Source organism: Lissotriton helveticus, chromosome 7 (assembly GCF_964261635.1).
Source record: "Lissotriton helveticus chromosome 7, aLisHel1.1, whole genome shotgun sequence".
In the NCBI taxonomy this organism is placed as follows: domain Eukaryota; kingdom Metazoa; phylum Chordata; class Amphibia; order Caudata; family Salamandridae; genus Lissotriton; species Lissotriton helveticus.
In genome coordinates this window covers 1,370,480,987-1,370,508,978 of record NC_136068.1, presented here as the reverse complement: position 1 = coordinate 1,370,508,978, position 27,992 = coordinate 1,370,480,987, and the positions used below count along the sequence as shown (strand labels likewise).

Genomic DNA, 27,992 nt, shown 5'->3' with positions numbered 1-27,992 from the left:
CATAGCATGATATTCCTTCTGATGGTCAAAAATAGGATTGCTTTTCAATCCCAAATAGTGTTCTTTGACACTTAGTTGCCTGGGCATATCCCTGGTATACTTGTTGGTGCTCATGGCAACAACATTCCCTCCTTTATCTGAGGATTTCAAGATAATAGACTTATAGTTCCTTAATGCATTCAGATAGCACCAGTCCTCTGGTGAAAAACTGTTATGCTGCTTTTGGAGCGCTGCAGCCCTCAGCTTATTGATATCCTCTATAAATAGTTTATGAAATACATCCACCAGGTTACCTGTTTCAATCCACTAATGATTGTGTGGTCTGATGAGACCCCTATTTGTTCTAGATGTGGACTAACCATTTCATTGATTGCCAGTTTAGGGCCAATTCTGCCTACCTCCATGTCCAGGCTGCTGACCATGTCATGAGTGGTGTAATACAAAAGGTCATATGCAGTGCATTGCGGGGGCGTAAGTTATAGTTAGCTCAGATAACCATAACTGATAAATTTCTCTGGTTTTGAACGAGTGAAATCTGAGCCTAACTATAAAGTCCCTGTAACCTTTTTTTCCCAGTGAATTTCTATGTTTTTTTAGTTCCATTTGCTAACAAAAATGTCCCTCTAACGTTGTTTGTTTAGCGAATATATATATGGTCCATGTCTAACTTTTTTACGATGAATGGAAATGATAAAGAGTGGAAAGCGTATATATATGCCCAAAATGTGTAGTTTTTTCAAATGATGCAGCACAGAGCACTGCTTGTAAAAGGCGAGCTGAGTGGCCAGTCAATACGTTAACACACCTTTTACCTCATACAGAATGGCAGGCAACTCATCGTATTTTAACAACCGGAAACTCTAAACTAACTGAGGAATGGCTCCCCTCTTGACACAGTAGCCAGAAATGTCCTTCTACCTGATACAACTAGCCTCAAACATAGCAGTGGAGTGCATGTCTTCCTCACGCCATCAACCACAAAGAACACAGCAGAATCATTCTATACACTGGTAACCTCCAAATCAGCAGCAGCCACTCTTGATGGAACTGTAAACCTAAATGAAACCCTGATTCTCTCAATACTGTGTTCAGTAATACTATAAAACAACCGAACTCACAAAATACCCTTTAATTTGGAGAAACACTCAGTTTCCAACAAACCAGATCAAGGAGCGCAGAAAAGGTTTCTTCCATGGAAACAGCATTACAGAATTTCTTTGTCCATGAGTTCATATTTAGTTCTATGAAATGGAAGCCTAACAAAGGCTTCTTTTTTTTCTGGGTGTTGGAAATAACACTCCAGATTAAAATCAGACAACTGCATTGCTGTTCTGAAGAGCAGAGAAATCCCATTTAAGCAGTGAACATGGTGGTAACAAGAATTAGCAAAGCTAATAGGTCTTGGCAATGCCCAAGCTATTGGCCTTGTCTTTTAGCCATGTTGTCTAGGAGCATATCTGCTGTTAAGCATGGCTGAAAGTTACTGAAAGCCCCCAATCACAGGATGTTAAACCGACTCAGAGTCTTTTTGCCCCTCCCCCCATTTTGAGTTTATTGTTCTGCCCCTCCTAACACAACGCTATGATGTGGCATGTGCTAGACTTCAACTGCAGCGCGATCTCGCAGGTTACATTTGACAGGAGATAGGAATCCTATTGACCTGATAAAAAAATCGCCGTTTTTTGCAATAGTTTTGATGTGATATTTTAATTTATGGATTGATTGTATTTGTTTAATAAAGAACTCACTTACTTGCACACTAAAACGTACCCACCACACGCTATTTTAGCGTGAATAGAAACATCTAGGCAGCTACCGCACCATTTTGAGTGAGGGAAAGGCAGGGTTACGTCCATCGGCAGGCGCCATCTTGGGAGGTGCTGTAGTCGTTTATGCTCGGCGGATCACACGGCCCAGCTGATTGAAAGGGGGAAATGCAAGTGCGCAGCACGCGCGCGCAGCGCCAGAGGCAAGCCCGTCTGCGCCCGTCCGCGCCCCGGAGGCGCACGGCGCAGGAATCGCTGCCCGTCTGGAAATTGACCAAAGGCGGATAAAATACGATAGAGATCGACTATTATAGTTAGGTAAGATTGAGGCCCCCGTGAAAGACGATGGGAAGACTCTCAGAGGAGGGCTGATTAATAGCCGGTCAATCACGAAGCATGCCACAGAGATCTCTGATATGACTGAGGATTTGCGACTGGATATACTATTCCTAACAGAAACATGGCTGCATACAGAGTCCACCGCTGTTCTGGGATTTGTCTGCCCCAGTGGCTACAAAATTTTACATAAGCCTAGGGCCATGGGCAGAGGGGGAGGAGTGGGAGTAATCTTTAAAGAAGAGCTGCATCTCAGACTCCTACAGACTAGTGAAATAGAGGGCATAGAAGTGATGGGGTTTGCACTAGACTCTCTAAGTGGGAACATACTTACCGAACTCCTATGCTATAGGCCCCCGGGGGGCTCTACAGACTATCAGAACCTCTTTGATGTTATTACTAATCTTACGCTGGCCCACTCTAGAATGATTATTCTTGGAGACTTTAATCTATGGGAAGATGGAAAGGCTAATAACAACCTGCGAGATTTAAAACACACTTGTACTAATCTGGCCCTCACCCAGATGGTGGAAAGCCCAACACATGTAGGGGGGCATGTACTTGATCTACTATTTTCTAATCAAGGTATAACGAGGGTACTAAATATAATGCCTCAGAGTTGGTCAGACCACTTTTTAGTCCTGTTTAGCATCAGAACGATGCACTCAAGGGACAGCGAAGGCCAGCAAAGGTCCTATAGGATAGGCAGGGAATGGGCAAAACTGGGTCAGATTAGACCATCAGTATTCGACCAAGAGGTCACACTCTTCCGGTAGAAGAGAACTATTCATTATACACAAATCATATATCTGCCATCTTAGACCAGGTAATACTTCTGAAGATAAATAATAAAAGGAAGGCCATGGCGCCTTGGTTCAATGAGATGCTGAAACAGCTCTGCATCCTCCGCAAGAAGGCGGAGAGGAAATGGAGGAAGAGGTATTGGGAGGAAGATAAAATTGATTTAAGACGGAGACAGCTGTACTATAAGGAAAGCATCCTTAAGGCTAAGGCTGACTTCTATGCCAGGCCAATCGCCCACGCATCTAACTTGACAAAAGCCCTCTTTGAAATCGCTAAGGCTTTGTCTGCCCCTAAATGTATGGATAATAAAGTGGCAGCATCTCAAAAACTTTGTGATGAAATTGCCACTCACTTCCAAGATAAGATCACTAAGATCGTGGATAGTCTCACTACTAATAACAAGGACGAACAACTTAATTATGTACAGACGGGAGCTGAAGATCAATTACTACCGGTATATCTGAACAATTTTCAAACCATCCCAATGACTGCATTTGACAGTCTGGTAGAGAGTGTCTCTTCAGGCTCACCGAATGATCCCTTCCCCTCCAGAATAGGGAAGTAATCTGGCAGTGACACTCTTCCCTGGCTGAGGCAGGTATGCAATCAGTCCCTGGAGAAAGGAGAGGTTCGAGAGGAATGGAAACTGGCAGTGGTGACTCCACTGATTAAAAAGCCTTCCCTGGATCCCTCAGTACCGGCCAATTTCAGGCCTATTTCTCTCCTGCCTTACCCAGTGAAGATCCTGGAGAAAACAGTCAGTAGGGAACTGTCGCGTTTTCTGGAGGAGAACTGCTTACTTGATAAAGACCAGTTTGGCTTCCGCCCTGGCCACGGGACGGAGACGGCCTTGGTCACAATGCTGGATAACCTGCGGATGCGTGCCGACAATGGGAATGCGACTGTGTTAGTGCTTCTCGATATGTCGGCCGCATTTGACACGGTGAACCACCATATCCTACTGGAAAGACTACAGAATCTGGGAGTGAGGGGGCGAGCATTGTTATGGCTACAATCCTACCTGGCAGGACGTCACCAGGTGGTAACATTAGCTCCTTTCACGGCCAGTAAATCATCAGTTATCCATGGGGTGCCGCAGGGTTCTGCGATCAGTCCAATCTTATTTAATATTTACTTGCAGCCCCTGCTCCCCATTATAAAGTCTGCCGGAGTCTGCTCAGTCAACTACGCGGACGATACACAACTGGCTTTCTCTCTAGAAGGTGACAATGCAGTATCCCTTGACCTGTTTCAGAAATGCATGCGGAAGACAGCCAACTGGCTTAGAGGGAACTCACTCCAGTTTAACGCAGGATAGACCGAGGTGGTCTATTGTTCCTCGGGCAGGCCACCTAGACAATTTCCATCTGAATTCAGGCTTACCCCGGCAAGTACAGTACGTAATCTGGGGGTGCTGATTGACAAGGATCTTCAGATGGAATCACAGGCTAATAAGACCGCCAAGGTCTGCTTTGCCTTAATACGCATGCTGCGTAAAATACTGCCCTTGCTACCTATTGAGGTGCGCCCACTGGTAGTAAGTAGTATAGTGGGCAGCAGGCTGGAATATTGCAATTCCTTGTATTTGGGGGCCCCTCTATACATTCTGCAGGGGCTCCAAAGAATCCAGTCTGCAGCAGCTAAACTTGCCCTTGGTTGGCAACTCTGTTCCTCGACAACAATGGCTTTGAGAGAGCTGCATTGGTTACCAATGGTGGAACGTATTCACTTTAAATCCCTGTGTTTGGTGTTTAAAGCGGTACATAAGCTAGGGCCAGTTCCTTTGCGAGAAAGGTTCTCCTGGTATCAACCCACCAGGCAGCTTCGATCGTCCAGTGCTGCCCTACTTACGGTGCCTAGGTTCAAACGGGCCAGGCTAGGAGGTAGAGCATTCAGTGTGGCGGGCGCTCGGTTGTGGAATGGACTTCCACAGAGCCTTAGACAGATTAGCGCCCTGCTAGTGTTTCGCAGAAACCTGAAAACCTGGCTCTTTCCTAAAGCCTGGCTTGAGCCCCCTATTTAGGCTCTGGCAGATGCGACTTACTCAATCGTGGCTCAGTTTTTAGTCTGAAGCACCAGGATACCCGTGGGGTGACAGTAAGCGCTATATAAGTTTTAAAATCAATCAATCAATCATGTGCTGGCCGCATCAAAGTGCTTTTTTCAGTGACTGTGAGCCATGCTGAACAACAGATGTGCTGCTAGACAACATGGCTAAGAGACATTCACATTGACAAGGCCAATAGCTCAGGCATTGCCGAGATCTTTTGGCTTTGCCAATGCGCGTTCAGTGTTAACTGAGTATTGCTGAACAGATGTGGAAGTGATAGTGAAAAACAGTTGAGAAGCTCTGTAGTGAAGTGAAGATGTGGCGTTACTGGCCAGAGCTGCCGACAGAGGAACTGGGGAACCATGTTTGAATCTCGAGGTCTGCTGAACAATTTGTGATTCTGGGCAAATCACTTAAGCTTCCCCCTGCCTAAGACAATGAATGTGTCATTGTGTAATGTAACTGATGAGCACTGAAAATGCTCCAATACCATTGGCTTGTGTTAGCAGTATGGCAAGCTGGAGGATGGAACAATCGCTCTAATGCCATTGGACCGTGAGCAAAATAAAAACCTTGGCTGGGTTCCCGCGTCTCTGCTCTCTTGCGTCGGACTCTAGGAACAGGAAGCAGGCAGCCATGCTCCCTTCCCTAAGCCAATCACAACGCTGCAATGCAATGTGTAAAACATTTTGGAAAACTTTTCAGTTCAAGACCCAGTCATAGTTTTTCTCAAGATGTCGAAAACCCACTTCCTGGTTCTGAGCTCATGAATGTGTATCTCTGCCAATGTGATCCCTCTGGAAAACGCTCAGCGCCACATGGTTGGTCCATGAAGACACAACTGTCTTGATTGTGCTCCCCCATTTCTTGTTGCTATAGTGCAATGGGGTGGTGTTGTCTGTTTGAGTCATCATGTTTTTGATTCCAACGACGGTAGAAAAGATTTGAGAGCAAGGCGCACCACCTTCAGGTCAAAGTTTGATATGGTATGCCTTCTCCTTGGCTGATCAAAGACCCTGTCAACTAAATCAGATGGGCTCTCTATCCCGACAATTAAGCATCCTTCATTATGGTTGGTTTTGCAATCTTCTTCTGGAAGAATGCCTCTTTCTGGAGGCTCTGATCGTTGCACTACCATGATAGAGATTCTGCAACATGGGTTGTGAGGATTACAATGTTCTCCCAATTGCTTTTCTTCTGTGCCTACTGATCCTTGCTGCAGGGGTCTCATAAACATTCTTGTCTTTGGGACTATGTAACTGCAAGATGTCATGGGTCCTAGGAGAGTGCCCGCAACAATGATGAAGAAGTGGTGGGGTGGGTGGTGGTGGTATGGGGCAGTGCGGGAGGGGGAGCATGCGTGGTGGTGTTTAATAATAAAAATAATAGAAAAACACTTATCTGGAGCTGCCGGCCACCTCCCATGTTGTGCCTCATCCTTCCTGGTTCCAAAAGGCACTGGGGCTGCCTCACAGACTCCCTGTGCACCGCGCTGATCTCATACTATGAGAGCAGTGTTGCGATTGGCCTGAGCGGGCTGAAAAGATTCTCCACTCAAACCCGGTAGCCTATGTCGTTTCTACAGCCCGGCTGTTCAATGCTGCCGGGCTGGAGTAAGCTAAGTGTGTATGTGTGTTTGGCCGGCCCAACACATATCCACACTTAGGGAGTGCACAAGAACTCCTCCTCCCCATGCCCACCCCTCCCTACACAGCTGGCTCAGAGTTGGCAAATGAAAAAAGAAATCAATGCTAGAACATCGTTTAGTTTTCATTTGCTGGCTCTGAGCCAGGAAGTGGGGTGTCGCTCCTCCGCCAATGTGGATGATCCGCCACTGGAAGCAACCTGGTGTGCCGCAGGATTGGTGTTTTCCCTCAATTCCAAGTATTTGTTCAGGACTAATGTAACTCTGTCTCCAGTAGAATGCACTTTTTTGCTCTTTGAACCTATTTGCTCTCTCATCCACGTATGACATGAACAGGTGTTGGAATTGACTTGTCCAAGTAGACTTGTCCAAGTTGATAATCAAGTCTGGTCCCTTAAGCAGCTTGGATGTGGTTCCAAAGTTACCTTTTGTTCTTATGTTATGTTACGTTATTGGTGATTTATAACACGCACGGCTACTCGGAAGAGTGTCCCGGCGCGAGCCCAGAAAGAATGTGAACAGTGAACAGAGATAGAGGCAGAAAGGGAACAAGCTTAATTAAATAGGAAAGTTTTGAGTTTTTTCCTAAACTGAGTAGGGTTATGAAGGCTACGGAGCTCCAGGGAAAGAGAGTTCCAAGACTTAGCTGCCAAAGAGAACAAGGAGCTGCCCCCTTTCTTTTCAGATGGATCTGGGTATGGAGGCCAGGCACATGTTCGATGAGCGTAAGAGTCTGCCCGGGACATACAAAGAGAATCGTTTCCTCAGATACGCCGGGCCGTACTCGTAAAGCGCTGCATGGGCCATAACTAAAGCTTTGAATATGACCCTAGCTTGTATCGGCAGCCAATGCAAATGGCGTAGATGTTGCCTCATGCTAATATGTTTGGTTATGTTGCCTCATGCTAATATGTTTGGGTAAGTCCAGCAGCAGCCGCACAGTGGCGCTCTGCACAACCTGAAACGTATCCATTAGGTAGCCCGGGAGACCCACATACAATGCATTAGCATAATCAAGACGGGAGGTGACTAAGGCTAGGACTACTGTGTCTTTGGCGGGGAGAAGCAACAGGGGTAAAAAATTTCTAAGAAGCTTCAAAAGGCCGAAATATGAACCTGTCAATTTACTGATTTGATTGACAAAGCTGCGTTTTTCATCGAACCAGATCCCAAGGTTTTTCACTGGAAGACCTGAAGGGGATGGTCGAGGGGCATCAGCAGGCCAGCAGTCATGCCAAAACAACGGAGGGAATTCCCCAAAGAACAGTATCTGTTTTATCTTCGTTGCATTTCAACTGGCCAGAAGTAAACCGGTTGAAAACAGCAGACAAGCAGGTTCTGTCGTGAGAAGTAGCAGACTCGTGCTTTTTCCAGGTGAATAAGAGCTGAGTATCATCAGCATAAGCTACCACTTAAGCACCAAGATCCTCGGCTAGCTGGATTAGAGGGGTCATATACAGGTTAAATAACAAAGGGCTCAGTATGGATCCCTGAGGAACCCCTGTTTGCACAGCTTGGATAGAAGATGCAAAAGGGGGGGATTCAAACTTACTGGGTTCTACCGTAGAGGAAGGACTTTACCCTTCCCATGCGGCACCAGCGATACCTAGCCTCTGTAATCCAGCCAGGAGAAGAGCGTGGGGGACAGTATCAAAGGCGGTAGATAGGTCCAATAGGACCAAAACTGCCCTGCCCCCCGCATATAACGTCTCCCGGATGGCCTGCGTAATTTCCACCAAGGCAGACTCAGTGCTATATGAAGCACGGAATCCAGATTGAGCTGGATGCAGCAAACCCTTCTGTTCAATGTAGGAGATCAGCTGTTTATTAACGAGTTTCTCACATACTTTGGCCACGCCCGGAAGTAGAGAGGTAGGACGTTAGATGGATGGAACGTGGGGATCCATAGTCGGCTTTTTAATGAGAGGAACCAGCATAGCCTGCTTCCAGGCGGGAGGAACCGAGGCCAACCCCAAAGATGAGTTAATCAGCTGGTTCACCAGAGGATTGATGACTACAGCTGCGTGGGCCAGGAGTTTGGCGGGACACGAATCGAGAGGGGAACCAGATTTTAAAGAGGTCAAGGCAGCAAGGGACTCGGCAAGGGGTTTGACGGAGAAAGAGGAAAAAACAGTTTTAGTGTCAGAAGCGGAATTAAAATCCACAAGCAACTGCGTGGTCTGGGCTAATGGTATGTTAAAGAGCAGTTGGAGTGATCTAACTTTATTCATAAAAAGTCTGAAAGCTCTTCGCACCAAGCAATGGAGGGTGTGTGGGCATTGTTCATGGCTTTGGGAGAGACATAACTTTTAACAATACTAAACAGTTCCTTGGCATTATTGCCTGACATGGCGATACGATCGGCGTAGAAACAACGTTTCGCTCCAACGATCGCCACGTAGTTGGATTGGTCTGCCTTTATGAGCTATTCTAATTCTAAGAACAGATAAACAAAAATTATTTTCCTTCTTAGATGTGCTGAGGCAACTGCCGTGAACTTTTAGAATGTCCTGGCAGCGGATTTTAGTCCAAATGGAAGAATCATAGTTAGTAAACGCCTCTGACAGGAAATATCCAGTAATTGGCCATTAGAATGTGAAAATGTGTATCTTCAATATCTATCAAACAGAGCCAATTCTTCCCTTCGATGTTTGGAAAAAATTAATGAAGGCCTGGCATCCTGAATTTTTCTTTGAGAATGCTCCTGCTGACAAAATTGCATATCTAATATCAGACGTTATTGGTTTGTTTGACCGTTTTTCAATACTAAGAAGTACCTAGAGTATTCTTGTTTTTTATGCTCTGATGGTACTCTTTCTACTGCCAGACTGGCTAATAGGAGTTAAGATTACTCTTTCAGTGAGGTAGAAGGTATTTGCCATTCATTTTAGTGGAATAAGTCATACCATTACCTTTAAGCAAATCAAGTAGCCTTGTCTTCTGATGTTCAATACTCATCCATCTATGGTTGAGACATCTCTGTTACCCCTACAGGAGTGGGTAACAGGAAGGGAATTGTTCGGACCTGTCTGCGTCTTACCAGAGGAATTCCTTTCCCAGAGTGTCACGTCTTCAGCTGAGTCGATTTTCATTTTTGGTATCTCCTCTGATAGTGATGTTGTTAGCCTTGCTTTTGTTGGTGTTTCATCTTATAGGACCATTTTAGGGCCTCAACACTCTGATGGAAAAAGATGCTCTTTAGGCCTTTATTGCCAGAACGTATTTTGTTCCTCTAGCTTTCCACTTCAAGGGTTACTGCTTTTTCCTTCATACTGTCCTGTATGTCACCCAAAGATATCTGTTCCCAAAAATAGCAGCATGGCTATTTTAAGTCAGACATAAAGGATGATAGTCTCACCCACAAAGTTCTGCTCAGGGAGATTCCATGACAGTATTCTGTAGCGACATGTCTGGCGGAGGCACTGTAGAGAACATTTCCTAGTTTGCTACCAGAGAATCTTCCTTCAGCATCTCTCTGAAATCCTTTTAGCTGTGTTTTGGTAAAAGTAAAACAAATGCCATTTCAATTTTCTTGGTGATACCATCCAAACAATGCTGTTACACTGGTGTTCTTCGATGCTGATGTGTGCTTATGCCTCACCGCAGTTACACTAACAGAGTCCAGCAATGGATCTACCCATAGGAACTCTGGGTCTTCTTGAGGTGGTCTACATTTTTTTCTATGAATGTGGTATTACTGCCTTCACTGTGGCTGGAGTCATGCATTTTCTCTTCAGCTATCTATAGAAGATGCAGAACCAGAGGTAATAAATGTTTGGGAGCTGCTCTTAGATGAAGAGCTCCAGTATTATGGAGAAAGCTGCTTGTGGAGTTGCCTACAAAATATTAAGTGTTGTCCTCTTGAAAGTAAGGATATCATCCACTGAAGACAGACAGAGATGGTGCTATAGAGGTGGGTGTGAATGATGAGTGTGTTAAGATTAATCTGAACAAGGAGAGCGAGACTGGGTGTATGATCTGCATCCTCTACTAATAGGTTAGATTTGTGATTCAATTATGCTTCTTTGGGATTGTAGTGCAGATTATGGTTTTCATGTTTCTGTTGTCCTTTAAATCTTCCTAGATGGAGAAAGATCTTGGGGACTAAAAGGTGTTGCCACCGGATCTTAAAAAGGGTTGGCCTAATGGACCGATAAGGCAAAGGTGTAGGGCCCAGAGATAATGCTGTCTTCGAATGGCCAAAAAGAATGGAGCTTGTCTATTTTTAGGAGGAGCATGGTCTTGCTCCTTTGAAGAAGCCATTCTAGATTGTGGAGATGTTGAATGGATAGAGTGAACAACTGAAGGTGATGTTGACCACACTTAAGACATATATGATGATAATCTAGTCATGTTTTTTCCTTTTTCAATGTCAACAATGATCTATGCCTCTTCCCCTTTGATGTGTATTTCGTTAACAGCAGTGAAAGTCTATTCAACGTCGATCTCAAATATTTTGACATCAACGGCAGGTCATGTTCTCTGTCATTGGTGTGTAATCACTGAGCAATCTTTCGACGACAAGCAAGTTGACACTGAGACTCTCGATGCTGAGGTCATGGTTTGGACATCAGTCTCTTGCGGCATTGGTAATGAGGGTAGTGTTTTTCCTTGCCACTCGATTAAGACCTTCCTTTTTGGTGGTCATTCTCAGGATTTGACTATACTGTAAATCCTTAGGCTACCTATCTGCTAATTCACATGTACAATTATTGCATAATTAACAGTGCTCATGAACACACTGAATATTCAAGTATTGTGCCCACAAGTAACTTGTACATAAATGTAAAAAGCAATCCGAAAATACAGCTCTTAAAAAACCATTGCAATCAATCGCATCAATCATAACCCATACAAGAACAAGTATCTCAATTAATGGACCAATGATGCAAAGTCCTCAATGATTGGCTCTACTTCTAAATAATAATCCTTCAATTTTCATAGAAATGATTGCTATGGTGTTCTTAGAGCTGTATATTCTGCAATATTGAAAATAAATAATTTTGTTTCTTGCTATTTCAGTGTGTTCATGAGCTCTGTTAATCATGCAATATTTATATATTTGGATTAGCAGATAGGTAGCCTAATGATTTACAGTATAGATGTTTTTACCCTGCCTTAGGAACTTTTTTTATTAGTGCAGGGTGTACCCTTTATATATACATTCATTCTCAGGATGTGCTATGGGCTCAGGCCAGGCTCTGAGACAGACCTGTCTAGCCTTCTCTTTTTCTCCTCTTCGGCCCTCATCTGTTCCAACATGCCACTTAGGGGCATATTATCAAGGACAGGCGATACATTATCACCGATTTTAAAGCGGCGATAATGGCCTTGATAATATGCTCTATGAATTGATAATATGATAATGAATTGATAATATGCTCTATGAATTCCAATCGAAGCCCATGTTAGATGTGTTCACATCTAACATGGGCTTCGATTGGAATTCATAGAGCATATTATCAAGGCCATTATCGCCGCTTTATCGGCAGTTTCCTGCCGATAAAATCGGCGATAATGTATCGTCTGTCCTTGATAATATGCCCCTTAGTCTTATGGCATCTTACTACAGATGGCACATTCATCACAGAATCTGAGGGCAGGAAGACAAAGCACACATACTTTGTGGGTTTCTGTGGCTGCTGTATTTCTCCCATATGAGGGGCACTTAGAAAAGAGCAATGGCATTCTGACTGGAAAATGAAGTCAGTCACAAACAATGTTACAGTCCACATCAGGTGGTAAATGATGTCAAGTGAATTAGGTAAAAATACTTTCTTAACAGGAAAAAATAAGCTATTTTGATGTACAGAACCTCAGGCATATTCTGAGATAATTCTCTCTCACGCTGGAAAAAACTGGCCCTGGGAGGCAAATGCCAGTACAATACATTCTTGGAGGAGGAGCTTCCCAGGTTCTTAAAGGGACAAACTTTTTTCTCTCCATCTTCTACATTAGCCTGATAAGGCTGCATTTGTACCCTTACGTTCACTGCTTGAAGGGGGTTTTCTGCACTTGAATGCTGCACTGCAGGTGTATGATGTTAATCTAGTGTGTTATTTTGAACATTCAGAAACTAAATATGAACTCATACACAAAGATATTCTGTAATAGCGTTGCTATGGAAGCAAACTATGTAAAAAGGTGTTCCAGGATCCGCACACACAGAAGGGAATTATTTAAGAGTTTGTGACTATCAATGAAGATTCTACCAAGCAGAAATGGTGGATTTCTGATGATTTTTTAAAGTAAAGAATTATGCATCTAAATTTGAAAGGAGAAATACTGTTTAAAGTATCTACATTAATCAATGAAAAATGAATACATTTTCAACAAAAGCAGTTCCATGCAGAAAATATTGATTAGTAAGGGTTGTTGTATTCTCTTCTTGCCTGGTGACCAGCGATCTTTGAGTTCAGTCACATGAAATTGCAAATACGAAGAAAGTAGATATGACCATACATGTGTAGCACTTAGGCAGTGCCAGGGCTGCGAGTGCTAATAAACATTTGCAGTTAGTAATAAAAGTCAAAGGAAATTCTTATGAAAATGACTGTAGGATAAGCTCTCACTGTAAGGAATATGTGGATGTGAAAACGCGTGTGAAGGAAGCTTCGCACTAAAGGTCCAGAAAGCGTTCTGCAAGAAACTCGATCTGGAACAATATTGTGAATTTATACACCGGTTCTAGCAGAGGGAGAATTGATTAATTTCCATATTATTACTGCATTTTTTCTCATTAAAATGTTATTCTTTATTCATATTTTTTTTTTTGCAGGTTTTGCATGCACAGCATTTGTGTTAGCAGGAGAACTGAACTCCAGATGAGACATCTGGCAAAGTGCTCTATGCCTCTAAGCAAGCCAGCCATTTCCCTGGCAACTCAATCACAAAAACATATTACTAAGAAAAAGAAAAAACACTTTGCCACACTCTGACACACTTCCAAATCAAAAACATCAAATTACGTCGCTCAGCTTACCAGCAAGGATCTGAAAGAATCCAGTGAGGAAAAACCTTCCGCCCTTGGTGAGTGTAAACAGCTGGCAGAAAAACATGAATAAAGCAATGACGCTAAAAATGATGGAGAGAATCATCATTGCCTGGACTGCCTGCAGCCATTCTGTGAGGAAACACAAAAAATAAACAGATTAAAAAATATACCAATGAAAAACTTCCGCAACTCACTCTATTGTGGCAGTCGTGTCACTACATGGGGAGGGGGAGGGGGGAATACAGTTTTTATTTTCACACACTTTTTGTGTTGTTGGATCCATTTTCCTAGAAACGTAAAAAATGCTAAGAAAGTTATGGAGAGGACAAATGGTATAGTGGCTAAGATGCCGAGGTGCAACCTCAGATTTTAGTATGTGATAACTTCGTAAGCACTTGCTCAAATCCTTCTGTGGTTCTGAACACATCGCTTTATCTCCCAGTGCCTCCAACTGTACTTGTGATAATGTATTGATGTAAAAATCAACAATATACTGTATGCTTCAATTACAGATAGTGGCCAATCCTCATCCCTTTCATGTTTCATTCATCTAGTCTCACTTTGACACAAGCACTGTTTTGCATATGGCACCGAGTTTGAGATACTGTTTCTAAAATAAAGATGTTCTCTGTTAAGTGCTCTATTGCTCCTTAGAGCTGCACCACATATAAAATAAAAGCATTAAAAATTACAAAGAGTAAGAAATGCGTTACTTACCTGTAACTGCAGTTATCCAGTATTAGTGTCTTTCATAGATTCACATGCCTGAATCATTCCCCGTCGTCGAGACGGGAGCCTCCGGTATATAAAAAAGTAATGTCCTATAGACATACATAGAAAAGAATAGGCCTAAGGATCTCACCTTAGTGTCCTATCCACGTCCTTTTGTAAAAAGGACCAAAACAGAGTAGGCCCAAGGGTCCCACCTTGGTGGCCTATCCGTGTCCTTTTGTAAAAAGGACCAAAGTAAAGAAAACCAACCAATCAGCTACCACCTCCTTCTAGAACCTTCCTGTCAGGAGCCCAAGTCTCAGATTTTCTACCACACGTTGTGCTAGGGAGTCTCCACCTGAGTTCTCCTCAGGAATCTTTCTTCTTACTTCAAAAAACGAATTTATTCAACTTCTATCTTTATGGCTGATAGCCAGAAAAAAGGTCTCTTTAGAGCCTGTTCCTCTTGTGGCAAGAAAAGGCTCCATGTAGAGGATAAACATGAAACCTGTTTATATTGCCTCTACCCTCAACATCAAGCCAAGGACTGCAAAATATGTAGGACCTTCTCAAACAAGACCCTCAAGGACCGAGAAGGACGCCTACTACTCTGGCTCAACAGGCTGAAGAACAGAACAGACGACTTGGTGTCAGACGGTGAGAGTGTTTCTGGTACTTCACATTTTTCCTTAGACCTGCAGGACGCCTGCTACCATATTCCTATCCTCAAAGGGCACAGGAAGTACCTCAGGTTTGCGGTAGCAGGACAACACTACCAATTTCGTGTCCTCCCGTTTGGCCTCAAATCTGCTTCACGGATATTTACCAAATGCCTCTCCCCTGTAGCAGCCTTCCTTCGTCAACAGGGTCACCAGGTCTTCCCATACCTGGACGACTGGTTGGTAAAGGCACCATCTGCGACCGCCGCAGCCACATCCTCCAGCGCCTGTCTGAATATTTTCCACCGACTAGGTTTGACCCTCAACTGCGAGAAGCCGGCACTGGAACCCAACAAGGTCATTACATTTCTTGGAGCGACTCTGGACACGGAACGCGTCAGAGCTTTCCCCTCTCAGGAGAGAAAGGTCAAACTCATCTCCCTGGCCACGTCAGTGGCATCACGGAAGACTCTACCGGTCCGCACCTTCAAGTCCCTCCTCGGCATGATGTCCTCATGCATCATGCTCATTCCCCACTGCCGCCTCAAAATGCGCCCTCTCCAGGAGGAACTAACGAAGCAATGGACACAAGCTGCGGGATCATTCGAGGACCGCATACGTGTCACTCGAACCATGGTCAACCACTTACAGTGGTGGAGATCATTCAAACACCTGTCACAGGGACTACCGTTCCTGCTTCCAGCAGAACCACACGTAATAACAACGGACGCATCCCTAGAAGGCTGGGGGGCGGTCCTCCAAGAACTCCAGATCAACGGCAAGTGGACAACACAGGAAACCAAGCTCCACAACAATCTACTGGAGTTAAGAGCGGTCTTCCTAGCTCTTCAAGTGTTCCTACCTCGCATTCGAAACTCCTCAGTGCTCGTCAGGACAGACAACACCACGACGATGCACTACCTGAACAAACAGGGGGGGACGCGATCGCTCTCACTATCTCGAGAATCGCAAAGAGTCTGGAACTGGCTTCTGGAACATGGAATAACGCTGAAAGCGGAGTACGTCCCGGGCAAGGACAATGTCTTGGCGGACGCTCTGAGCAGAGAGAGGTCCCCATCCCACGAATGGGAGCTGGACACGGAGGTGCTGGAGCACATCTTCGCGGAGTGGGGAACCCCGCGAATAGACATGTTTGTCACCAGAGAGAACGCCAAATGCCCAAGCTTCGCAAGCAGGCATCACCACCCAGGAACCCTCGGAAATGCATTTTCCATCGCATGGCGCAACGTATTTGCGTACGCCTTTCCGCCATTTCCACTGATACCCAGGGTTCTCAGGAAGATGAAGTCGGAGCCCTGCACTCGATTCTAATCGCTCCATCCTGGCTGAGGCAGCACTGGTTCACGGACCTTCATCGCCTCTCTGCCCGGCCACCTCTTCGCCTGCATCATTATCCAGCCCTGCTCACAATGTCCCAAGGGCAGGTTCTCCACCCGAATCTAAGCTCTCTAAAGTTGTCAGCTTGGCCCCTGAATACCGCGAATTCAGCCACCTAACCATCCCGCAGGAGTGCAGAGACGTCCTTGCAAAGGCTAGAGCGGACAGCACTAATAAAACCTACTCACTAAAATGGAAGCGGTTCTGTTCTTGGTGTGTGACTAAAGGCTTGCACCCCTTCCACGTCACTCCACAGCAGCTGCTACCATACTTACTGCATCTAGCGCAATCGGGCCTCGCACATGCATCCATCAAAGTGCATCTAGCGGCGATCTCCAGATTCACAAGGACTTCTAAGGGTCCATCCCTGTGGGCGAACAGACTTATAAAACAATTCCTTAAAGGTCTATTCAGGTCCCTCCCACGACCAAGGCAAATCCCTCCGTCGTGGCACCTCAATGTGGTCCTTCACCAATTAATGAAGCACCCCTTCGAACCCATCCATAAAGCGGAGATCAAATTCATCTCATGGAAAACGGCCCTCCTCCTAGCCTTAACCTCTGCCAGAAGGGTCAGCGAGTTGCAGGCTCTCTCAATCCAGGATCCTTTTATGCAGTTCAGGGAAGACAGGGTCATTCTACGAACTAACCCTCGGTTTATCTCGAAAGTCCCCTCGGACTTCCACCTTAACGAACCAGTGGTACTCAGGTCATTTTTTCCAAATCCTACCACTGCAGCCGAGAAAACTCTGCATTCATTAGATCTGAAGAGATGTCTTAAATTCTACATCGACAAGACTCAACACTTCCGGAAGTCATCTCAACTCTTTATTGCCTTTAGTAGACCACGAAAAGGCATGCCCCTGACAAAACAAAGTATTTCAAGGTGGATTTCTTCAGCGATCACCTTTTGTCATGACAAGGCCGGACGGCCTTTGGACTCACGAGTCAAGGCTCATTCGACAAGAGCCATGTCCACGTCTGCGGCGCTGTTTGCTGGAGTACCGGTATTGGACATCTGCAGAGCGGCGACCTGGAAGTCCCCGCACACCTTCACCAGGCACTATTGCCTGGATACTGAGCTGATGAAGCATGCAGCAGTGGGCCGAGCAGTGCTTCGCCATCTATTCCAGTGAGGTGAGCCTTCCTACATCCCTCCATCCTTTACTGGTATGCACATTCTTTTACTAATATTTACATGACAATGCATTTTGGTAGTTTGCAGTCGCGTGATATATATTACAGACTCATATACGATGTTCCATCAAAAAATGTGCATAATGTATTGCTTGCTACTCTGATTCAGGCATGTGAATCTATGAAAGACACCCAAATACTGGATAAGAAATGCGTTACTTACCTGTAACTGCAGTTATCCAGTATTAGTGTCTTTCATAGATTCACATGCACCCTCCCGCCTCCCCTGGAAGGACTCACCTATCTCTCTAACAAGTTTACGCCTAACTAGCTTGGTGCGTATGAAAATCTGAGAGACTTGGGCTCCTGACAGGAGGGTTCTAGAAGGAGGTGGTAGCTGATTGGTTGGTTTTCTTTACTTTGGTCCTTTTTACAAAAGGACACGGATAGGCCACCAAGGTGGGACCCTTGGGCCTACTCTGTTTTGGTCCTTTTTACAAAAGGACGTGGATAGGACACTAAGGTGAGATCCTTAGGCCTATTCTTTTCTATGTATGTCTATAGGACATTACTTTTTTATATACCGGAGGCTCCCGTCTCGATGACGGGGAATGATTCAGGCATGTGAATCTATGAAAGACACCCAAATACTGGATAATACAAAGCTCCTCGGAGTTCGCCCCCTCTCTTCACTCTGAGTTTGGCATAGATGCTGTTAATTCGAGCAATAAACAGAAGAAAAGGAAGGAGTAGAAGTGACTTTTTTCCACGTATTCCTTAAATGGATGAACAAATACTTGAAAAGACAACAATTTCATGGTATGAAAAGAATTTACAGTGAACCACTGTAATAATGCGTTTGGGATTTTTCACCCAACTATCATGCAAGTATGGAACAATTATGCCTAATTGAAAACCTCCAATGGTCTCTCTTCGGAGCACTAAGTAGAATTTGCATTCTAAGACATAGCATTGGCCAATTTGCATATTTTATTTTAGCCCCACCTTTAAGAGTGTATTACCAAAAGCATTTTGAGAGGCAGTGGGAGGGAATGCCCCTCTATAAGTACTTTATTACTTCTTTGCATCAATTTGAGTCATAACAAATAGTAGCTGTAAATGGATCCAGAAAATGTTGTAACTGCCTTTGGAGTCATTTGAAATTAGGAAAATTGATTTAGGCCCCCAGAAGGATTAAGTAGATTAATTTTTCATTTCACAATAAAGTGAGTTATTTATGAAGTTGCTTGAGAGTAGAGCTCAAGTCTAGGGGTTGAAAGAGTAAAGAAGAAGAGGAACGCGACATGAAAGGTGTTATAAAGCACAAGACAATGGTGCAAACATATTTTGGTTGCTTTATATGTGTTCCTTCAGGTTTAATTATTTTAAGTTATGATGAGAATTCCATATTGTCATCGCTCTGGAATTTTTTCCTTTTTGTAAATAATAATTGAGTGTGATATTTAATTAATAGCCACGCAAACAAATGATGGAAGGAATGCTGAATAAATCATACAATCACCCCCAGTCAAGAGATCTGGGTTAAATCCATCAATCTCTGTACTGGGGTGAATATATGAAATTCTTCTGCATTCTGTCCATCAATTGTTGTTTTTGCATTTATCACACCTAGTGGGACGGGTATGCCCAGACGTGGGTCCCGTGCTCTCCATGCCACTGGAGTCAAGCTATCCTAGCTGAAGAGGGGTGAAACCCTGAAACCAGTCCTAGGATGCTTGTTTACAGTCCAGGGAGGACCTGGCCTGGCATTTCGGGCTGGACTGTTCCCATTGGGCACAGGGTCAAGACTGATTTGCATATGGCTGGGTTCAAACTGGAATGGCATGGTGAGCAACAAAACGATGGTTTTAGGCCCAGATCTCAGTACTGGGGTGAATATATGACATTGTTCTGCATTCTGTCCATCAGTTGTTGTTTTTCCATTTGTCACCCCGAGTGGGACGGGTATGCCCAGGCGTGGGTCCCGTGCCCTCCATGCCACTGGAATCAAGCTATCCTGGCTGAAGAGGGGTGAAACCCCGAACCTGGTCCTAGGATGCTTGTTTCCAGTCCAAGGAGGACCTGGCCAGGCAGTTCGGGCTAGACTGTTCCCATTGGGCACAGGGTCAAGACTGATTTGCATATGGCTGGGTTCAAACTGGAATGGCATGGTGAGCAACAAAACGATGGATTTAGGCTCAGATCTCGGTACTGGGGTGAATATATGACATTGTTCTGCATTCTGTCCATCAATTGCTGTTTTTCCATTTGTCACCCCGGATGGGACGGGTATGGTCCAGGCGTGGGTCCCGTGCTCTCCATGCCACTTGAGTCAAGGTATCCTGGCTGAAGAGGGGTGAAACCCTGAAACCGGTCCTAGGATGCTTGTTTCCAGTCCAAGGAGGACCTGGCCTGGCAGTTCGGGCTGGGCTGTTCTCTTTGGGCACAGGGTCAAGACTGATTTGCATATGGCCGGATTCAAACTGGAATGGCATGGTGAGCAAAAAAAACAATGGATTTGGGCCCAGATCTCTGTACTGGGGTGAATGTATGGCATTGTTCTGCATTCTGCCCATCAATTGTTGCTTTTGCATTTGTCACCCTGAGTGGGCGGGTATGCCCAGACGTGGGCCCTGTGCTCTCCATGCCACTGGAGTCAAGTTATCCTGGCTGAAGAGGGTTGAACCCCAAAACCGGTCGGAGGATGCTTGTTTCCAATCAAGGGAGGACCTGGCCTGGCGGTTCGGGCTGGACTGTTCCCTTTGGGCACAGGGTCGAGACTGATTTGCATATGGCTGGCTTCAAACTGGAATGGCATGGTGAGCAAAAAAACGATGGATTTAGTCCCATATCTCTGTACTGGTGTGAATGTATAACATTGTCCTGCATTATGTCCATCAATTGTTGTTTTTGCATTTAATTAATAGCCAGCATTTTCCGATACCTCATTACTTTTTGAGTTAAATAAATTATGGAGGAGCAAAAACATACATAACTGCCAGGATAATATTTTCAAAGAAATCTGAATGAGTCTGTCAGATCTAACGGTTTGGACAGCTGTTCGGGAACCAAAAGATCCAGATTTGAATTGTGCAGTCACAATATCACATTTAATTTATTTTAAAAAACAACATTGAGATTTCAAAGTAAGCAGCCATGTAAATGTGGGGTAATGCTTGTATTTCTGTCTGACAATGTGTCTTTTAGGAGTGAAATCACCTTAAAGAACTTGTTTACTAAAAATCTGCAATTGATGTCTCAAGTCTGGACTACTTATACAAACATCTGTGACATCAATTTATTTCATGCATTTGGCCAATCGCAGCTAATAGTACTGTCACCTGATGTTGATGTTAGACATTGTGGAGTTGCTATCTTGAAATGCAATTGTTACAGTGGACCATAATCTTAATGCAGCAAGCGCACTTGCCTTTATTTCTTTACTTGTATATGGAACTATTACCTGCTGGAGGAGTCACTGTTCTGTACAGCATACGTTGATAAAGATATAATTTAGGAATACATTTTTCAGAAGGTGTATGCTGTCCACAGACGGACCCACTTCTAGGCATTTGAAAACATTTTTAAAATAACATCTTTAAATATTCTGGGATTAATTCACAAAAAGATAGTAGGCCTTGGCATCACGGTGAGTATGTATGATCACAGCTTACATAGATGTATTTTTTTTAATGAATCATAAAAGGTGCAGGTATACTTCAACTGAAAAGATCACTTTCCTATCATGTATATTATATGTTGGAAAGTGTTATAGAGTCCAATTTTTGCCTCAGTTTCCTTCTTTATTTCCTAGGAAAGGACAGCTCTCCCAGTAGCCACGGTGCCACCCTGCACTAAACAGTACAAATGAAAGGCACATAGTGTTTTTTTTTTTACGAGATTCGCCGTTTGTAGCAAAAACACAAAAGAGAAATAGAAACTGTATAGCCATTTTATATTTCTTAGTTGAAGACGAAGATTAGTTGAGAAGCAAATCACCAAATTCCCCCTGATATCAGGAAGGAGAAAATGGTCAAGTACACAGTGCCCATTCACTAAGAGAAAAGACTAAGATCATTGCCATACATACCAAATAGAGGATGATGCTATGACACTTACTTTGTGTGAAAGGCAGGATATAAGATAGTATTAAGATGAGTCACAGGATGATAAATAAAATATTTTAAAAAAAGATGAGTCACAGGAGCACAAAGAAAGTACCAAAAGAAATGTTAAAGCTTGCTACAATGCTAACTGAAAATGGTTCAGACTTCAGTCACACACAGAAATATATCTGAGATTTGGACAACGTTGGTTGAATTTTGAACAGAACCGCCAGTTGTCTTTGAATTTGTTTACATTCTTGAGAGGTAACTCTCATTTTACTTTGTTTAAACTCCTAAAGAGCACAAACTGTTTCATATAGAAAACTGAATTCCTGTACGCCCCCCGCCCTCCCACCACCACTACAAGGCTGATAGGTACAGAATATGGCTGGCCACACAGATTTCCGCAAGTGATGGTGCAGGCGTAAGGTCTAATCTTGATTTCTATAAGTGCTTTGCCAAGCGTTCACATTTTATTAGGTTTTATTCTCTTTACTATACCCTGTACTTTGTGTCAATCTGCAAATGGGGATAGTGTGTGTCAAGACCCAAACAGATCTAAGAATATCAATGAGGGTAAAGATCTCAGAACCAAAAGTTTACATAAATCTAGAAACTTCAGATGTGGTCTGTTAGTGATCTAATAACTGCCTTTAACAACCATGTGGGTTACTGTGCAACTCCAAGCAAATGCAAATGCACCTCCAGACCCATGACCTTTTATGCAGGAGACATAATCTGCAGTAGCTTTAAAAAGGACAGGAGATAAAAAGAAGACCAGAAAGTCTAGCCATAATTGAGTTTGAAAAACAAAACAAAAACAAAAACTCTAGTAATGTTTGGTACAAAGGAGTAAACAAAAAAACTCAGCAATCCACTAAACTATTTCCCATGACGGAAACGTCATGACGGAGGTTGCTATCAAGGTAGAGAGATCACCTATACATTGATAGTGATCTTTGAATTTGGTGGATACTACTTTGTCATGGTGGCGTATGTAATGTCCTCCACCATACTCACGGACTGTACTCTAAAATCTAGATCATACCTTAGTCTTTGGCCCAACCCTTATTTTGTATGAAGAATGATTGAGATACAAGGCAACTTGACTGATAAATCATGTAAAGGTCTAAATTATCAGAAAGTCAAATTTACAAACAACACTTATGAAATTCAATGTTAGACCTACCTCTTTAACTCTCAATCTATGAGAATTTACAAAGTATCTGACATTTAAAAAAAAAAATTATTGAAGTTTAATTTATTGCTCAATAGGTAATGCCCGATCATGCTTCTAGTACAATCATCTTACTTGGAAAGAAACGTTTCACATGTGGGGGTGTCTACTAACTGTTGTACAATTTCCAGAAAGATTGTACAAGTTGTGAACAATGTCACTTGGGGGTAAGCATGAGGACTTGACAATTAATCTTCACTCTTGTTTCAGAGTATTGTCTTTTATTCTGTATTTCTGTAGTTTTCTCTCCAAGATGGTTAAGCAAATCCCAATAGAGTAACATGATTTTTCATGGCGTGAAAGCAAGTTAGAACTCACCTCAATTCCTAAAATTCGTATGGCACTACCAATTAATGAATAATAGTGTGACTTAAGATAGTTATCACCCTTTTTATTTGCTCCATGTTTTGAATCCCAAAACCTGGCATTTACATGTGTTTCAAAATGACAAAAATGGTGGAGCCTTATCATTAAAGCAAATCCAACACGTATGCTTCATGTAAGTTTCTGCCTAAATAGTACTATGAAAAACACGCCATCTAAAAACAGACTTTCACCCTATATTTTATAGCTCTGTTTTACATTAGCAGTAGTATCCAAGAGGGTGGGTATGTATTACCTGCACATCGGGACTCACTGGTATTTATTTCCTGAGCATTAGGCCTGTGACCGTACCAGTGCTTAATTTGAGCCAGTAGTTTCCGGTGCTTGGCACCAGCACTTAATTATCAACTCCGGCTCTTATGGCAGTCTGACACATGGTGGCTGTGTTTGTCTCATTTAGAAAAAAGCACACCAGCTGTTGTTGTTGTTAGTAGTTGTGATGCTACTGCAGTTTACAGCACTGGAAAGGGCAAAGCGTGGAGTAAACGGAAGTGGCTCCTGTAGAAGGCCCAGGCACTTACATTTTTACAAATTAAGCACTCGACTCTACCCTGCTCAATAACTACCTGGCATTGCCATCCCCCTTGGATAATGTTTCTTATGTGTATAGAGTACAAGCGTGAGATAAGAAAGAAACGGACAAGTAGAAGACATCACCAATATTAGGGGCATTGGCTGAAATAAGATGAGAAGGACGAAAAAGAATGAAAGCAGTTAGAGGGGAGGAAAAGCAGTGGCTGGCTTGAAAGAGAGAATTTCAGTGATAGAAGATTCTGCATGTAAGAAGTTCCCACAGGGACACACATTCACCCTATTTGAGTCTTAAGCGGAATATAAAGAGTTGACTTTGATGCAGACATGTACAGAAGATATACTTCAAACACCAGAACATTTCAGTGATGAGCTAAACTGATGTACATTACACATGCATATTATGTGACTTATGTGTAAAGTGCTTTATGCTGCCACCAGGCTACCATAAAGCACTGGGGGATGGAAACAGGAAAGAGGGACCAGCACAGTGGCGGCTCTTCCCCTAGGGAGGAGAAGCGTTGCCCCACTGCTTCAGCTGAAAGCTGAATACAAAAAAAATTATAATAACGTTTGTAATTATCATTTTCTTTTTTGTATTCAGCTTGCAGCTGAAGGCCGGCGGGCGCGGCTGAGCCATGGCTCCCCTTGTCACAGGGGGAGGAGTTGTGGCAGCACCTAAAGTGCACATGACGCTTTGGTCAGCCAGCTTGGGCCGGCCAAAGCGTCATGCGCACTCTGCATGTTCTCCTTACAGCCTAGAGAACGTGCACAGCCTGCCAGCCCCTGTCTGAGTGCCAAACCACGGCATTCAGACGAACCGCAACGCTGCTAATGCAGCGCTGTGATTGGTCAGGGGATTCTGGGATGCTGTGTGCTTCCTGCCAGGAGGACGGAGAAAGAGTTGTAGCGGCCGGCAGTAATGAGGTAAGTGCTTTTTATTTTTTACTTATCATCCCCCCCTCCCTCCTTGCCCCAGGGGCGTAACACAGGCCCACGCAGCCCCCGCGTTGCGGGGGGGGGCCCCGGGCCGGCCCCTTCACTTTACACCCCTGAGGCTCTTATAAATGGTGTGGGTGATACAGGCAGTCTTGAAATTGAATCTTCCTTCTATCGGAAGCCATTTGAAGGTCTTGAGTGCAGGCGTGATGTAGTATGTTGTGCTTTACAGATATGTGCTACTTAGTTTTAACTTGTTTATAGTTGAAAACTCGGCAGATAGTGCAAGTGCATTATAGATTGGAATATCTGGACTTACACCGAAGGCTCCCATAGATGATTTATATCTGCCCATAATGTATAAAAGGTTTATTTTATTGTGGACTTTCATGCTTGCTGGTAGGTCACTTTCTAGAATCATCTGAGTGCTTGGGTGAAATGGATAACTGATTTCTTCCCTTCACAGTACATTTTGAATGCGAGGGGACTATTGTTATCTGGAGAATTATTCATTAAATGGAGGTAACCTAACTTTGAGGGCAGGGGCATATTTTAGATTTTTATTCGGGTTACATATTTGCAGGCCGAGGGTGTGACTGATGAAGCCACTGCTGTCAAAAGACAACCCCCGGCCCTAAATTGTTTGACTATAAAAGGCTCCCAACTGAGCGTCAATTTCTGCTGTAAGTTGGTGATATGGTTGCAAAGTGAATACTGCAAACCCTTCACCCAGCTGGCAGTTTTTAAACCGTGGCCCTGGGGAGGCCCACTTAATTTAGAGGTGACTTGGAGTTGAAGATAAAAACCCTTTTTGTCTTTTTTCCAAATGTCTCAATATCCTTGAACCGTGAACCACAGAGTACTTGTTCGTATTTTCGAAAGAAAGCCTGACTTTTTGTGAGCCTACATCTTGCTATGTTTGACCCCGCCCCAATTTTATCTGACTATGAAGGGCCCTACTCATCCAACCTATCCAACTAGGTAGTCATGTGATTAAAAAAAACCGACATCTCCTGCCATCAATGCACTGAGGACACCCACTTCTTTTTGAGTGTATCCTTCATCTGAGATGTTGTGTTCTTAAGATGGTTCCTTGATGACATCGCTACCTGGATGGCAGCATATTTTTTCAAACATAACCCTTCAAAGTCAGAGTCCGTACTTATTCTATTCCTATGGCCTTATCGAAGATTGAATTAAGCAACACTGCAAATCACTGTCCTGAGTCAATCCACCAATACTTCAAAACACTTCATATACTGATACCAGATTTACGTCAAACAAAATCTCTGTTTTGAACTGAATTCAACTAGACCTGTAAGTGGACGTTTGTCTGGTTGTAGTATAAAAAGCGGTATACCATGCAGAGTTGTTTTGTGCAGAATCTAAACCAAATAACACCAAAAGCGCAACCCAGTTCAATAAATGTTTTTCTTCTTTAGTCCTCTCCTCAAATGTTGAGCCACAAACCAGACGTAGCCTTTTTATATGTTGAGGTTTTTACCATACTTATATATCTCTTTGCACACTAAATGCCTGACATAATAAAGTCAAAAGTAAAATGTGGTTGGGACGTGGCCAGCACATTCATGATGGTGGAAACGAGCTAGAGAAGCTCCCAATTCATGCCCCCTCATTCGCCTCTGCCATATCTACTTCTATCCTAGCAAATAGTGTGTTCTTGAACAGTGAGGGAACATTCTAGTGGCTCTTGGCCATTCCGGCGGATGACGCCTGCTCCGCAAACTTTGTGACTGAAACTAGGGACTTGCTTTGATCCCCTAGTCCGGAGGCCTGCAATAAGCACTGTCAAACAAGAGCATCTTCACCTGGCTCATTGGCGCTACACTGAAGGACTTGATCCCAGTTGCCTTTTTTGCATATGACGCTGAAGAACCTGATGTGTGTCCACCTTGGGTTTGGAGACCATTCGACCTGGCGCAGTCCCGTCAGAGGGGCCAGACGGGCATACTGGCACTTCAGCACCTTTAAGGACCTGGGCTGTTGTCCCATCTGGACCCTTTCTCCTTCCTTGCCTCCTTCAATTGCTTGTTCCGGCCTGTCCTTGGCTTTTTGGGGTGCCTTGACTGCCTTGAGCTGCTGCCCAGACGCTGATGCAGGAGGACTGCCTGGGAGCGTGGAGTTGGCTTCCTCTACCGGTTTGCCTCACCCGCTGGACATTGGGTGCGGTGACTTGCCTGGGCCCTCCCTGCTTTATCATCTTCTGTGGCTGACCTGCCCTTGGGCTGCTGGAGCTCCTGTGAACCCACGCTACAGTTCTCAGCTTCTGGTGAGTGTGGGGGTCCCCTGTGTGACCTCTTGGAGGCGATTGAGGTGTAAGTTTCCCCTGCCAAACATCTCCTGTACGTGCTACCTGTTGCTACCTGCTGCTGCAGAAGTGGGTCCCTCTTGTTCCATCCAATTAAGGACCTCCCTCCAACTGAGACTGCTGTCCCTCTGCCCCCTGTTGAACTGGTCCGAAGCATGAGCCAGATCCATGTCTGTGGTGTTTTCCTGTGGACCCTGTACTCCGGTTAATTCCCCGCCCTCCTGGGGGGCACTGCAGCCTAATCTACGGGAGCTTGGAACACCTTGGGGCAGGAAGGCATACCCTACCTGGTAGGAATATCAGCTTGGTCAAGACACCTACGACATGTGTGTCCCTTCCTGTCGATCACTGGAAGCAAACATTTGCAAGCCCTAATTATACTGCCTCTGATTTAAGGGTGAGTTGAGCGGGCGTTTGGCTGGAGGCAGGCGAGGAGCTGGAGAACCAAATTGGGCCTGCTGCTGTGATGGAGTAGTTTGTCTGGAGCATTAGACTCGCCCTCCTGCTGCAATGCTCTTGAGAGGGGTCAGTTCAGTTGGAATGATGGCCTGAGGGCCCATCCGCTGGTGCATACCTGACTGGCTGAGGGCACATACTGAGAAGTGCACTAAATTTAGCATGAAATGAGAAACCCTGCTGGAGATGAGCAGGTCTCCCTGATTGAGAGAGCCTATGCAAAAGGAGGGGGCTGCAGAAATGAGCAATAGCAGGAGTTTTAAGGACATGCCTGACACTACAAAGGGGGCATTGCATGCTGCTCCCCACTGTGGCACAGATCAACTGGCCTCAAAGGCACCAACCACTGCGCAGAGGTTACACAAGCATTTGGTCTGCAAGGTCAAGGACCATGACAATCATGCTCCCATTGGTGGATACCCGCCAGACACAGCTGACAATCCTCCAGGTAACAGTGGTGACCCTAGATCAAAGGACGAAGGATTCCAAAGGCCGCAGCTGGTGAAATAAC

At 44.3% G+C, this 27,992-nt stretch overlaps 1 protein-coding gene across 1 annotated transcript in view; it reads right to left on the bottom strand.

The window, feature by feature from the left end:
* The window catches only part of LOC144770294 (uncharacterized), a 320,171-nt gene that overhangs the window by 13,160 nt on the left and 279,019 nt on the right, over nucleotides 1-27,992 (bottom strand). Inside the window, exon 5 of the mRNA XM_078654692.1 lies at nucleotides 13,584-13,724. Within this exon, the coding sequence (XP_078510818.1) occupies nucleotides 13,584-13,724 (141 nt within the window). The remainder of the gene's footprint in view (nucleotides 1-13,583; nucleotides 13,725-27,992) is intronic.